The 16322-nt window shown below is 38.8% G+C and overlaps 2 protein-coding genes across 2 annotated transcripts in view; both read right to left on the bottom strand.

Annotated features, from left to right (window-relative positions):
- The window catches only part of ankrd12 (ankyrin repeat domain 12), a 39929-nt gene extending 32953 nt beyond the window's left edge, over positions 1 to 6976 (bottom strand). Inside the window, 1 exon segment of the mRNA XM_030403025.1 lies at positions 6775 to 6976. The gene's annotated coding sequence lies outside the window, so the exon portion shown is untranslated.
- Positions 6977 to 9158: 2182 nt separating this feature from the next.
- Positions 9159 to 16065, bottom strand: ndufv2 (NADH:ubiquinone oxidoreductase core subunit V2). Its single transcript, XM_030403028.1, has 8 exons — positions 15913 to 16065; positions 14830 to 14892; positions 13184 to 13246; positions 11659 to 11775; positions 11364 to 11532; positions 10851 to 10960; positions 9443 to 9519; positions 9159 to 9338 (listed from the first exon to the last, which is right to left on the bottom strand). Exons 1-8 carry the CDS (start codon positions 15952 to 15954, stop codon positions 9245 to 9247), a joined length of 735 nt encoding a protein of 244 aa, XP_030258888.1. The 5' UTR covers positions 15955 to 16065; the 3' UTR covers positions 9159 to 9244.
- Positions 16066 to 16322: the final 257 nt, after the last annotated feature.

Genomic DNA, 16322 nt, shown 5'->3' with positions numbered 1-16322 from the left:
TCCTGCTTGCAGCTTGATATGACGATTTCAGTGCATCTATTGGTGTTGTGCTTATCGCTGAATTTTGAGGAAATGTCTCTTCAAAATTCCTATGCTTCGTCTCATAATGCCGTTTCAAATTGGAAATCTTCATCACAGCTTCTCCTGGCATATTGTAACGCCCCTTGTGGACTGTGGCGCAATGACTCTTGGGTATTCTGTTGGTGTTGGTGTAATTATGGTTCGTAAATGTCTTTGTGAATAAGATGATATGTAAAATGATTGTGGGTTAATTCACGTCATTTGTTCTTTGATTAAATGGTGTTGAGTTTTAACAAGGATGATAAACATTTTGGCACCGTGAGTGAAAGGGTGTTTGCCGGGAGAAACTCGCCGTCCGTTACAATATTTGTGTGTTTGAAAATACATGATGAGATGGAGTAGAATTCGTAAAACTACATCTGGCCTTTGTTACCGCTACACTGTCAGATACGTGGGGCTTGTCCTGTCAGTGGGAGAATGAATGCAAACTTTAAATCCCCATTTCTCTGAGTCGCGGATTTTCACTGTCCAATTTGAAATAGCAATTTACTTGGAAACACGCCATTTTCAATCTTTTACCACCGGCAAAATGTGAATACGCGAACTGCTCCGAAAACGATAGTGAAGGTTAAAAGTTGCGCTGTAGCGGTGAGTGACCCAGCTGTCTCTGTATCGTTGGCATGGAGATAAGTCCCGTTGCACACGTGCTGACCCAACCAAAACACAGGGTGAAGGAATAAAAGTTTGTGGGCCACAAACAGGAGGCCGGCGGGCCGGATGCGGCCCGGGGGCCGCCTATTGAGGATCGCTGTCATAACATATTGTGCAGCCCTGTTATTTACTAATGTACTTTGCTATTATTGTATTTAAGGGCTTAATGAAAGACAAGGTCATAAATGCCAATTATAACCGCTGTCCTTGCCAACAAAGTCTCAAAAGTCACCTTGGTAAGCAAGTGTTTAGTAGTTGCGAGTGTGGAGGGTCGAGCTTTCGTTTGTCATGGCCGCATGCTCGCTGTGCTGCATATGTGCACCCGGAGCAAAAATGCTCCTTCGCTGGTTTTTATGTGCACAGGTTTTGAGACTACATACCAGCCATAGAGGAGCTCCATGTCTTTCTCTCTTTATCGGGCTTTTGCCTTCTTTATAGTGGTGCTGATGCAACATCGCCTTCTTTGGAATACTGATTTGGACATCAATTATCTTAATCCTAGCATTCACATTGGTTCTGTATAAATACCTTTGTCAGCGAGGTAGTGGTTCAAGTGTAACACACCAGCCACATAAAATCAATGATGCCCTTAGAACACAGTGGCCGGGCCATCAAGACACCTGATGTAGTAAATGAACGGTAACCAAAATATGCCACTCCAGGGTGCAAAAGAGACAATTTGCTCCTCATGTGGACCACCAAAGACCTTTGTAATGAGTGTATTTAAAGAATTAAGAATTGGCTTTGCTGCTGTGATTTATTGCAGGGTTGCCACCACTTCGAAGACCGGCGGACCGCCAAGCCCAAGCTGACTCCCCACCAGGGATGAGAATCGGAATTTTTAAATAAATATGTTTTAATCTGACTTTTAAACTATAATAATATATTATACATGGAGCAAACGCCTTCAAGTAACATTGACAGATGTACAATAAAGAAAACCTAATGGTGCGATGTATGATCAATAAGACCACAATTTCCAATTATGTGCAATAATTTGACAATTTTCTCATGCTTACATTAGTAACCGGGGTTAATCAACACTGATCCAGTATACTTCACTTCCTAACATGATCAGGAAAGCGAAACATGGATCCTTCATCTCACATGACCTCCTGCCAGCCAATCATGCTTGATGTAGGCTCTGATGATGATAATGATCGTGATTCACAAGCATGGCTGAGTCAATTTGTGGGTATGTCAAAAATTTGTTTAAATACACGTTCTGTTAAAATTACACCTTATTACTTACGTAAAAGTTCCCCAAAATTTTGAGCCACTGGTACAATGGAATAACACAAGTTGTAGGTTGTGTGTGACATTAGCAAGAGAGCAGTCAAGCGAGGAAGAAAGAAAGAGAAAGCGTGTGTTATAGTGAGTCTGAAGTTTACAGTAATGTGACCTCTGTGAACGCAGCAGTGCAGTGTTCGTACAATTTGGGCTATTTGTTGGTGAACTCCTCAAGACCTAAGCCGTGTTCCTGTGCCTTGACTATATTTCCCAATACATGGGAAAAGATGGTAAGTACATAAGTGTAAGATGTATTACAATTTTAGATGGACTAAAGCGTAAAAATGTTTAAAGACACAGAATTAAGTAGAAACCAACGTCATTGAGTCTTTCAACGCATTCTAAAGAAAATTCACTTCCACATGGGTTTTTATAGAGGCTTAGAGTTGCAGCCTTTTTTTAAACAATAGACAACACAAAAACATGTGCTGTATTTCAATGTCTAACATCTCTATGATGATAGAAGACGGAACTGTCAGAAAGTTGGACAACTCAGCACGGCAGCAGAAAATACACAGATACACCTGAGCCTCAATTACACAACAAAAAGCACTGCCGTACTGATGCCAGAGTACCAACAACACATTGGGAAAAACTGTATGGGGATATAAAGTCATAAAAATCTCTTCTGATCCCATCTCTAGGGCCCTATGATTTCTGCGATCACGGAATCGCGGACGGAATCGTGGAATTGGCCGATTAAAATGGAATCTATTGTTAAACGCAGAATATCGCGGAATTTTACAATTTCACTGAAATGCTGTTTTCGTGTGGAAGAGGAACGTATGTCTGAGGAAAACTGCACGGCAAATCTGGGAGACACAACAAGTCCCCACCTCCCAACCCCCCGTCACAACAATGTAAGCATGGCGAAGCAGCTGCCCACGGCTCCTTCTTCGTCAGCGAAAAAACTGAGAGACTCGACATTAACCCCTCAGTACAGAGCCGAGCACTTCCCGAGCGACTTGTATGTGTCAGGTGAACTGTTGTATTGCAAAGAAGCAGACCTGAGAAATCATAATTAAAGTTGTAATGTGTGAGAGTTAGCCACCTGTCCGATTCATATTATCGGCATATCACCAGAGTGACTGTTAACTGCTGCTAACAGTAGCTGCTGTTAGCTAGCTAGCCCCGTTAGCCACAGCCCTCCGAGCTGACTCTGCCTGGGCTGGGAGCTCAGAGGACAGGGGGAGGGTTGGTGTTTTCACTGTATAATTCACAGTATAATTTCTCATTTCGTTGGTCATCTTTGCTAATTTTTTTAATATTTACAACTTAAATTTTCAGAACCATTTTGGTATGCAAACATTTACTGGATCTGCCTGAGAGCTGACCATATGTTTTTATTCAATGAAACCAAAATTAAACCCTCAATAAATTTAAGGTTATTTCTATTTAATTTGTGTACATCTTGGCATTTACATTAAAGAAACACTGTTTTAGTAGTAAAATAGGAGTAAAAAGGTAAAAGAAAAAACTGGATTCCCCAAATTTAAATGGAAAAAACGGAATTTGGGAAAAAATAAAACTGATTTTATAGGGCCCCACATCTCACACTACAACCTTTTGAATTGTGGGACTTCACCTTCATTATCAGCCAGATCACAAACTGATGCATCCTCAGATGCAAAGTATACCTTCTGCATCTTTACACATTCTCATGTGATATTTGTTTTGGACCACTTGATGAGCATTGAGATATTAGCAAAAACGCTGAATTTGTGAAGAAGAAGAAGAAGAAGAAGAAGATATTTTTACATGAAAACAGCTGATGGAGTCTACAATGCCAGGGCTATGACTTGCAACATTTTTGGTTTATTGTATTTCCTAGATAAAAAGGAACTAATACTGCTCATCTACCAAAATCAGCGGTTCTTCGTGTTTTTTTAAAAAACACGGGTCACTTCCCTACAAATCGCCTATTGACCCCATTCCCACTTCCCACAGGCAAGGAAGCCCATCTTTTTATCTGAAGCGTTACGTTGTACGTCACTGACGTCACTGACGTCACTTTACATGTCACAAATAGACCGGAAACAGTAACAGAAGAGAAAACGACAACAGACCCATTGTGAAAGAAGCGCCTGTAAAAAGGTGTATAAATAATTTTAAGCATCACAACCCCATGCAAAATTACTCCTTTCGCCATCATAATTTGAGCCATCAGGTCCAATTACATTTGGAAAGTCTAAAGATGCGCAAGATTATATCACCGCCTTTCAAGTCAGCCAGGTGCTACACCGAAAGTTAGCTGGCTAGGTCGGCGATCCAGGCATTTTCATAGCCAAGAAGTTGAGCTTTCTTGGCTTCAGACCACTGAGCAGCATTCATAGGAATGAACGGGGCTCCACCTGCAACACTGTGTCCAGTAATAAAACATCTGTGAGCTAACCGCCTCCTACCTCTTCCTCTAAAACAGATTATTGTTGTTTTTACAGTTTTGCTAGACTTTGGATTCAACAGACAATGAATAAGGTGTTAATTAGAGGGCATTACAGAGGTGCTGGTTTGGATGGAGCTAGGTTAGCTGTTCACCCTGGTGCCAGTCTTTATGCTAGGATAGCCTAGTAGGCTAGTCTCCTCCTACCAATAATTTAATACTGGTGGCCCAGACATGAGAGATGTGGGTGTTCACAAAGTAATAGTAATCTCATTGTAGTTTACATCAGAGCCGAGCCAAGTTGATAAAAACCTGTGTCTGCTGCAGGATCAGTTGACCCGGATGTAAATGCAGAGTTAGACATTCTCATTGTACAAAAAAGGCTGATCTTAATGGGTTAAAATGGGATCTTTGACCAGTAGAAAAGGGGTATAAAACATTGTTACATGTTACAGTAAATCCTGTCCTTTAGCTTATTAATGTTAAAATATTGTGTGGCATGGGAAGTTCAACTCCCAGTACATTATCACAGTTTCAACAATGATTTCCTTCTCTCTGTTTTAAGGTGCAATAATGACTGAAGTGACTAAGTGTAGATTTTAGTTTTAGTTAAGTGAAAACCTGCAATACTCTCAGATTTCCATGGTACTGTTTGAAAGCCCTTCCTTACAGCTTTTGAAAACGAAAGCTTCTGTATATCTGTGCAAGAATATGTAATGACTAACTGGACGAAAAAAAAAAAAAAAAACAGACTGATGCTACCATGCAATAGCCTTACAGCGTGAATTCAAAAGCAGATGGCAAAATATTGGTAAGATTTGATGATTGTCAATTATCACATTGTTCTTTTGGAGGTATCCGAATGTTTTACACAGATTCTAATGTAGGGTCCTATTTTAGATGTCAGCATAACAAGTTCTTTTCTCGTGATATGACTGAGTTCACAAAACACTCACTCAGTAATTGCGTTCTCCGATGTATCATTACCATAAGCGTAATTATTTTGTGATCATAGGTACAGAAAAGCAAAAGAAAGGTAAGGTAAAGAAAAACACAAAATTTTGAGATCACACAAATATATATATATATATTTTTTTTTAAATAAAAGAAATCACTTCCTTTACATTTCCTGACTATGACAAGTGCTGTTGTGTTTACAATACTTGTATTGTTTTCCTTTCTATATTGTTAATGTTTTCATATCTTTGTCATATATATTACAAGTCTGTTGAAAAATAATTATTTCGCCTGCCAGTTCATTATGTGTATATACACACGCTGAAATAGCTTTAAAAATACTGGCAATTTTACCACGATTTGTTACTGCTTGTGATTTAAGGGTGGTTTCTTAAGGGTGTGTATAAATTCTGTTTCTACCAAATAGCGCTTTAACTTTGGATATTTTAAATCTAAGGTTGGCGTTTTGTTGGTTCAGAGCGTACGTTGCACTGACTGCCATCTAAAAACAGGCTGCTTTTGTATCGAGCAACACACCCCCAAGATGTCACAGCCATTGGCTGGGAGGCGCAAGCTCCTGGTTATTCAAGCTATGCTAGTTCCTTATATGAATTGGCAAATCAGAACAATATTATACGCTTAATTTTATAGCTAATCTGCCTGTAACTAAACTGGGTGTAAATTAAAAGGAGGTGTTGGCGAGCTCATTGCAGACAACACCACCCACCTCACGGCATTGTCGCTCGTGGTTGCATTCAAGGCACAGGCAGCAGTATGTTGTTGAGCGCTAAAATGTTCAGCTTGGCTATCCTTGGTAAACATAACGAGCTAATTTATAATTAACGATATGCCCTGAGATGCGTCCCACGAGCATGTTGTGTAATGCGACTCCGCTGGCCAACATTAGGAATATTCACGTTTGTGTTTCATGTTATAAAAGGCAATACTCAACACGAGAGCAGAGCACAGCCCGAGACAAAAGCCCACTGCAGCCCCTTCGCTGCCCTCACAACGTTCCCCCTCCCCAGCGCTTAATCTAGCTAGCTAGCAAGCTCGTCTCCAGCCCTACACAGCCTCGCTGGTTGGCTGACTGGGGCTAACCCAGCTCTCTCCGTCTCGCCCCGACATTTTCCTATTCTGTGCTCACGCATCAAAGCCAGCGAGTTACCAAAAGCAGAAACGAGTGAAATTCCAGTTTGAGAAGAGAAAGTAGTCAATGTGTGTAACGCACGTGGCACGCAACTATACCGAGCCCACGCAGACACATAACATTCCATTTTCGCACGCAGTTTACTTCACGTTAGCTCAACATTAGCCTGCTCGTAGCAGAACTTAGCCAGATGGCTAACGTTAACTAGGATTTCCAGCCCTTATGATCCGCGGCAGTGAAACAACAAACCTCATTTTGCGCTTACCTTTACACTGGGTTACAGGCTCCCATCGACTCATTCAGCTCCAGCTATATATGAATATTGCGCAATATAAACAGTTATTTCCTAAATATTGGACGTTAACCGTAGCCTACGGCTGTGTGACGTTCATCGCTGGGTTTGAAAACATCCCAGCCGTTCGTCGCCCGTCCTCTCGGTGAAAAGCCCAGCAAAACACGCAAGCGTCGTTCTCATTGGTCGAGAGGAGACACGTGACCGCCTGAGCCCCCATAGAGCTTATAAGGCGTCCGTCTGCTGGATAGACTGAGAGGGGTACGTGTCAAACGATTTAACTCTCATTTGAGCGATTCTGTGAGTAAATCCGCACCTTTAATGTTTAGAGGGCTGTCTGTGGTTTCACATTATGTCATTTTGTGGCGTTTATAGCCTCTGTCGCTGGCTATAATCGTGTGAATTTGGACTGAAAGGAATGGATAGGGACGACAGTTGTGGGCACTTGACGTCATCTTTTCCGCTGCTGTGTTGCGGTCAGTGGGAATTTTCTCGAAGATCACGGCTGAGGTTATCAGTGGAATGGCGGCTCCTCTCGTTCTTGTGAGCAGGGCTGCACAACCTAGCCATGATTGCATTGAAAAACTCGTGTTTTTAATACACCCCATCAGCCCGCCAATTCATTGTGTAGGCCAGCTTTGAATCGGTTGCGCAGTGACATTTGCATCATGGTGTATGTTGCGCGCATGCGTCATGATGCATAATATTGTACGTTGCGGAGCAGGCTTGAAAGTCGCTAGAGAAACCCGGGGTGGGGGAGGGGCACCGGCTAGACACGACAACGCCAGCGAGGCGTGATGGAAGTGACAGGGGCAGTCGTAGGAGGGGGGCTGTTTGTTGAAGTCAAGAGGGTTTTTCATTTAATAGCTTCAAGATATCTGCAAGTCATGTATTGGTCAAAAAAGCTATAAATCTCTGAGGCCCAAATGACTCGCTAATTAAAGATACCTCATCAATTTCTGATGAGTAGAAGTTAAGTTAACATAACATGGTAGTCTCTTATCCATAATTAACACTACTCAACATTAGTAAGGGATATTTGGATATGGATGCGTATGTGCATGGATATGCAATAAAAGTCAAATAAAAATGTGTATAGTAATTGTGGGGACCAAAACAAACTAAAAATTCTGAAATACAATCAAATGAAACCCTTAAATATCCATAACTAATTTTGAGTAGTGCAAGTCAAAATGTATAAATCTGTGGCGCCAGAATGACATTATGACTTGGCAAAGTGCTAAACAAAGATGCCAAATCAAATTCTGATTAGTAAAACATAAGTTGCCATTAAGTTGTAGTCTCTAATTAATGACATACATATATTAGTTGGCAGTTTAAATGTAGATTTCTTTTTGTTGAAACACAAATACCAGTAATCTCAAGTTAAGTTTTGACTAAAGGTCATTTTAATTATAAAATTCGAATTATTCATTGACTGATACATTTCTTCTTGGATATTTGAAATTAGGATTATGCTCTATACTGTGCAATTTATCCTGTCCAATTCTGGTTTGTATCCTGCACAGTGCAAGTCTCTATGCAATAATATACATTTTAGTTATATCTTTATATACATTTCTCAAAATCAGTTAGGGATATTGGGATATGGGTGCATGTTTGCATGTGCATGTATATGAAATAAAAATCAAATTAAATGTGGTGCATTATTTTTGGGGAACACTTTTTTTTTACAAAATACAAAAAGAGTTAGGGTTCTATTTTATGTCTCTTTTCATTTGTATCTATCATTCAGCCCCCCTTTTTTTTCCCACTGCTTCTGACTCCTGAGCTGCGGTAACAAGTGAATTTCCATTTTGAGGGATCATTAAAGTCTGATCTAATGTGATAAAATGACTTAATTTGACATTTGTGAATAGAAATCTGTAATTAGATATGTCTTCCAAGTTGTATTGAATGATTTCTGTTTTGGATGGTGGACCTGTATGCAAACATTTTATGTGCCACAACTGTATGTGATAAATGCAAAAGTCTCAAAATGCACTTGTATGGATATGTTGAATGTTTCTTAGTCAACTACTATGACAACTATGACATAGGTTCCTTTTTGTTTTACACCAGAGCATCATGTGGTAATACTTGTTGATCCTTAACAATAAAAGTGTTTTTGTCCGATACTATGTGTTACAGAATATTAGGTTTAGAGAATTTTTAAACGTGACATAACTGCAATAAATCGAATATGGAAAATAGAAGAAACATAATGACTTCAAAAAATATCTATTGTCAGGTCTATACCTTGGTGGAGTGTGCTGTCGTCAAAGTCAAATTTATAAATATATAATCTGTAGCATTCCCTTTGCTGCAATCCAGTAATTGACACACTGACACTTATATCATAGGTACATGAACAGTTTATTTACATAATATGTTTGAGTTAAACTTAATATCAGCTTCAGGGACAAATTGCTTCGAAAAACATCTACAGGTCCGCTCTTACACCGAAGCCTGGTCCTTTAGGAGGCTCTGTCAAAGAAGTCAATCCACCTGCAGGCTCACATGAAAAGCGCCCACCCCTGTAGAAAAAGGAAATTATAATTTTTATATCAGTAAATTCTACAAATACATTTCACTTATCCGCCATAAAACTGACTATATCGTGATGGTATTTTGTATGTACCTGGGCCCAGGTGGTGGGACTCTGCCTGCTTTAAGTTCATCAATAATTTCGTCAATGTCCTTAGGTGTGAGGTCCTCCTGGAAACCAGACAAAAGGAGGATAATTTATCACAAATAGAATACAGCAGTGTTTCTCATTGCTCGTGATCTGAATTATTAAGATCCTTCAGCCTGTATGAGCACCTTCTCATCCCATTAAATTAAATCCTAAAGAGAGACTGGGAAATTAAGAGGCAATACTTTAAATACTACTTTTTGTATATTACAAAAGGATCTTATGATGATGATGATAACTAATTCTAAATAAAATACACGAAGGCAGGTTTTTACAAAATAATGGGAAAAAAATTATAAAACGATATAAATTAATAAATAAATATTAGGAATAAAAGGTCATGCAGAATATTTGTGCCCTGTGATTCTTTTTGCTTCCAAAGTTGAATCTGATAATAATGGTCAGTATGTTGCCTTGTATTATCCTGTATTAGCAACTAAATGTTAACAATGTGCTACCATAGATAATGACACTGTCAATTCAAATCCACCTCATGAAATAACTTTAAGGTTAATGAGGTAAAAACAGACTAATAAGTGAATGACTTTTAGTCTGGTTTTGACCCAGGCAAACCAAACTATTTTTTTTGCAATTTAAAGTGCAGTAAGACTAAATCAGACATTTATATTGCATCTGCTTTCCAGGCTTAAAAACCATAAACAGCATAATGCATGTGTTTGTTTACAGACAATCTTGAATAAAAATAAATGTGTGTAATTTGATGACTGAATTACTCCCATAGCTAAAAACTGCAATAATTTCCAACTGTTAGTTACGCAGTTAAAATGTTAAACTCAGTATAACCTGTCTTGGTGTTAACACATTGCACCTTCTTTCCTCCAATGATGACATCTCAGCAATTTCAGGTGTTACTGAAAATATCTCTGCTCTCAGTCGTATTTACTTTAATTAGGTCATTCGCTTGTGCTCAGCTTGCAATAACTAAATTCCCCATGGCAACTCGTGCAGAATTAGTTACAGAAAATGTTAAAGCACAAATCCAAAAGGCAACGTTTTCATATATCTGGGTCATAAAGTTGATCTTTTTCTGAGGTCATGGATGAGACAAGATTATTATTCCAGCCATATCATTACTATTATTGTTATTATTAACTTTAGATTGGTTGTTTCTCTGTCATGGTTTCAGTTTCTCCCCTTTTATTTGTTTTGAGCCTTGCAAGTGTAGACGTTACCACACCTGCAAAAGAAATTCTAGAACTCTTGAAATGGTCTGAGAGATGTATTCTCCGGAGACATTCTTTGCAAAACTAATTTCAGGTTTTAACCTAATTTCGTTAATTTAGTTATAACGTTCAATAAGGAAGCCGTCTCCACAGACTTGTCAAGCACTCACATAATAGTTGTCATTGATCTGGACCATTGGAGCATTCACGCAGGCACCCAGGCATTCCACCTCTATTAGCGTGAACATCTTGTCTGGAGTAGTCTCTCCAACCTTGATACCTGTGGATAAACAAATTAAGACAGGCTTAATATTAAGGTAATCTCCTCCGATGAGCTACAGACGATGTAACTGACATGTACAAGTGTTATTAACTCAAGAAGTATTACCTGACATTACACAGCTCAATGTAAGTTATAACACAAATTTAAGAAGTAGAAAAGTGCTCTATTAAATGCCACACAGACTGAAGTCATCTGGCTTGATTTCACCCTTGTATGTCCTCATGTTTGCTGCTACAGCTCACTGTTGTTTGAATTGCAGAGACAACTGTATATTTACATGTTTGTTCCCAATTTCTGTTTATTCCAACTATACACAATAAAAAAAAAAAAGGCTTGTTTCCATCTGCGTTTTCATCCCTTCATTGGTGTCCCTCCATAAAATGGAAAATGGCTCTCATACCCAGTTTGTTTTGGATGGCCTCCAGGATGCTGTCTGAGTTGCACAGCATGCAGGGTGTTGTTGTGCAGATCTGAATGAAGTATTTTCCCACGGGCTGACGCAGGAACATCGTGTAGAATGTCGCTACTTCATACACTCGCATCGGAGCCACTTCCAGCACCTCGGCGACCTAAATGAAAACAATTACAAACATTCAGTGAAGTTCGCTTACATGACACATACGTCATAGTACTGGTGTATCTGAGGATTACAAAAATCAAATGTGCATCACACAGCTATAAAATGTTAACTGTGCCTTGTTCATGGCGGAGATGGGGAGCCATCCGTGTTGCCTCTGGGCTACATCCAACACTGGGATGGTGGCTGCCTGCTTGTGTCCAACAGGGTACATTGAAATGATGGCCTCAATCCTCTATAGGGGGGGAAAGAAAATGGTCATGAAACTATGGATGCGGAGTTGCTAAAAAAGACAAATTTAAAATATCACAGGAAGTTCACACAGAAGCATTAGCAGCACAGATATATAAAAGAAGTATTCAGGGTTGGGTGATAAAATAATAATGATAAGGGATTGTTATAAAACTTGGGACATAAATACATACTAAATGTGTATAGATCAACCTGTCACACAGAAGAAATATGGTATCGTTAGTCTGCAGTTTTGGGCTTTTACATTAAAGTGTTTGCCTATTTTCTACGGCAATGGTTTGTTTGAGCTACCATGAATAAAGTGGATGTGAAAAAACAAGATAGAAAAGTGAGTGGAGCCGAGGTGCACGAAAGCTCAGGACATCGTTGAGAATAGAGGGAACACAACAACACGTATCAAGTGGTTTGGATGTCTCAAAAGCAACCAGGTGCAGCATAAAACTGTCTGCAAAAGATGCTGTCGCTCTGTGCTGACCTTGCAATCTTTTCCATCCAGCAATGCACATCTTCTTTCATTTAATGTGAATAAATTACATTCCTAAGTTTTACTAAAATACTCTATTATATAGATATTCACAATTATCAAATATGTTGATAAATATCTATATTAATATGTAAAAATAATATTTTTCAGCTTTAAAAAAGTAATTTAAGGTTAAATGTAGTAAAATAATCTAAATTGATGACGATGACAGATGCTCACAATCCAGTTACTGTGGTAAATTCCCGTATAACAAATGATGTTTTGGCTTTTAAAAGTATTTTTTTTAAAAAGAACACATTCTTGACTAAAGCAAAGGAAACTGAAGCCGGATTGAATTGGAATGCAATAATTAGTAAACAGATACATTGCAACTGGCCAGTACAGCTGTGAAAATATCTCATATTGGCACTGGCTTCAAATAATAAAAAAAACATCTTCCCCCAAAACAGAGAGGGGAAGTCCGATTCCTTGACCATGACACAAATACAATTTTTATCCAATTTGAATTGTGCCATGAATAACATGATGTTTGTCAGTTTAATATATCTGATAGATTTTGCAAATTTGTCATCTAGATAGTAAAATACAGTTTAGTTTTGTGTGAAACCGCTCAATCGGCTACATTGTCTTGCACATTTAATGTATAGTTTGTCACCAGCACCAACATATCTGTCTTCTTGGCACAGACAAAGTTTCTAAAAGGTGAAAATGGCAAAAAGTCTAGCTATTTTGACAGCTGACGCTCTGGGAGCTCACCAACACCAGCTCTACAAGGGCTGAACTGTTTTTTGTTTTGTTTTGTTTTTTTAAATTGACAATTGACAAACAAGATAAATGTGCAATTCATGGCCAAATCAGACAGGATTAAAAGTGTCTGTGCAGGAACTACAGTACATCTCAACCTTACCTTTTTGTTCTCCTCGGTGAACTCAAACGGAGTATCAGCATTGTTGTCAGGAGTATCCCTGTGCTAAAACAGGAAAAAACACAGTGTTAAAGGAGAGTTAACATGATTTACACCAAAGGCATAATTATCCTTATTAATCTTCAAATAGCATTTATCAGCCACTTTATATCAAATCCAGCTCAGCAGCTATCGATGTTAAGTGCTATTAAGGATGAATATTACTCAACAACTACCGCTGTCACGTGAGTAACAGGCTTATACAGTAGACCGTGTCTAATAGTATCTGATAAAATATGAATAACCTATCATGTATTGCCAGAGGGGAAAACAGGTGCTGCTATCAGACCACAGAGAAGACTCAGCACAGACAACAATTATTTCTGCTTCTGCACATACTGCCCCCTTGTGAGCAGCAAATACCCTTTATGCAATTAAGAAAAAAAGAAAAACGTTAAACATAATGGTGTTTGAAGTTAATGATCACAAAAACAACATTCCTGATCGAAGAGGAGTGGTTCAAAGACAATGCGACTAAACTGAATTTTCCCCAGTCACAGACCAAAAACATCTTTACTATCAAGGGACAGTGAAACCATGGCATGTTTCCATTACATAAAAATATCACCTGTGATGTTTATGTTGCAAAGCACAGCTCTAATAGGCTCTAAAGGCTGCTCCCGGGATAAAATTAGAGCTTTCGGAAAACAGATGCCTTTGGGATTAATTCAGCGAAAATGGAAGCACAAACATTGCTGAGTCACTTTACAAATAGGTTTAAATGGCAAATTAATTTGAAACCCATAAAAATAATTACCCCATGTAAATAACAGGTGAATGCAGTTTGTAAAACTCAACTCAGCCGAGTTTGCTGTCGTGAAAGATGTGTTTATATATTGGTATTGTGTGTAAACACTTGAGTAAAACAGATGTATTGCATTGTATTATACAGTCAAATACCCAATCTCCCAAATGTGGAAAGGAGAGCAGGAAAAGAAGCTTTTGATTTATTCATGTTGTTTAGTCTTGTTTTGTGAGATTCAGCAACACATCTGGTTTCATGACTCATTTAAAATGCATGAGCTGGAAGACAATTTATTTTCAGTTTACTAATAAAATGTGTCACCAACGTATAATGTATCCCACACTGTCAGGTCACCAAAATTAAAGAAAAAATTGACTAACTGGAAAAAGTGTTGGTGCGCTTTTTGAGTACATTATGGTGTGCATCGTCTCTATTAAGGCATGGCTAAACACACTGATACAAGGGCATAGAGGTCAGTGAGGAGGATAATTAATATTAATACAAATCAAGACAATATTTTTCATAGTATTCAGAATGTTTTGAGCATCACACACACACAAAAATCTGATACTCTATTTCAGAGGTACTTAAATGATGATCTCTGTCATATCTCGTAGCTCAGTGCATTCACTGCTTTCCCATGTGCAAGTAGTCCCTGATTTAAGAGCTAGAATAAAATCTGACAGAACTTAAAACCCCCTAATATACTGAACCCATGAACCCATGAACTTCACCATTTATCTCACCGATGGGCTGAAGAAAGCAGACAATGTGATAATCAGTTCTTACAATAAAACATTTCATCTGCACATCTGTTAGCTTTGGCAAAGAAAATGTAACTCACCACAAAGATGCCACCGGCTCCAGCGCACGCAGCAGACCGATGCAGATTCCTGACCTGCCTGGCCTGCAAATACAGACAGATTAACAGCCTGGTAGTCTGTGAGGTGATAATCAAACTTCCAACAAGAAAGACCTTTGGTGGGTATGTCTTCCGTAAAACAAGAAGCTTTCTGAATGAACTGATGAATGGAAACGTTTATGCAGGATTTAGGCTATATATACTGTTAATCACTCTCTGCTATTACATACTGCATTACTATGCACATATCCTAAATTTCTTTTAGGAAATATAAATACAAATACTCAATCCAGTATTGCTGATTCTGACTGATTGAACAGAAAAAGAAAAACTGTTGATGTTGTTATTGTCTAAAGGCAGAGCTAATATCTTAAGGCCTTAATGTTACACAATATCCCTAATTAGTATTGTGCAATGTAGGTCGGTTTTCATAACATTAGCACAAATCATGGATAGAAATACAGGTCGTAGATCAGTAGTAGTAAGATACAGATCCTTGATGTATTGATTTCATTCTCATAAGACACGTTGGCCGGTTTGTCAATCACCTTTACTAGTGTGATCTTGTAATTGTCCATCAAAGTCAATCTCCTACTCCCTCGAATAAATCAACATAGAGTGCAAAAAACACTTCCGAGTCTTATTCAATATCGCAGTTATTCAAATACCAGCGATTTTCCATACAACTACAACATCTGCTTAACACACAGACACACAGCTAACAGTTACGTGTTCCGAGCAGAACTCGCAGCTATTCTATTTTTAATGACAGTGATAGTTACTGTCCTATTAATTGTATCATAAATATCGTTTTTATTAAGAAATCATTCATGTGCAGAATACATTCCCTTGGCAAGGCAAATGTTGTCCGACGATCACCTTGTAAACGTTTGACAGCAGAAGCTAATACAGCTAGCATGCTAATGTTACCCAACGTTAGTTAGCTGACTAGCTTAGCGGCCTCCACTGCTTGCCCTTGTAAAAAGTCATAGCATCTTCTCTCCAAATTATCCAAAAGTGCGTTTGAACTAATACCCAGAACCATGACGAATAGCACAGCTTTACCGTCTGCGACACTGCAGAGCGAACAGCAGCAGACAAAAACATCTTTGAGGCTTGAAGTTTGGTCCCGGTGAGTTAGCAAATAGACGGGCCAGCAGCAGCCGACATCAACACAAGCGCTTATGCTCGATTAAGAGGGTCTGACGCTACGTGAAAGATACGTGATGCTGCGTCAGTCAGTCGCGGCGCTGGTGAATCGATCCCAGATCGAAATGTGAGCTCCAAAACAAATGATGCCAACAGCCATTTGGACATTTCTTCTGAGCAGTGTTATGTAACATGAATGAGAGTTCACGTTGCATGTTTACCAGCGTTTAAAGGGACACATATTCCAAATCATAAAACCAGCAAATATAAATGAAAATTGATGATAACTGACATAATGATCATTTTATTTGACACTTTCAAAAATA

Source organism: Sparus aurata, chromosome 21 (genome assembly GCF_900880675.1).
Source record: "Sparus aurata chromosome 21, fSpaAur1.1, whole genome shotgun sequence".
Lineage (NCBI taxonomy): Eukaryota > Metazoa > Chordata > Actinopteri > Spariformes > Sparidae > Sparus > Sparus aurata.
This window is presented reverse-complemented; position numbering and strand designations above follow the sequence as displayed.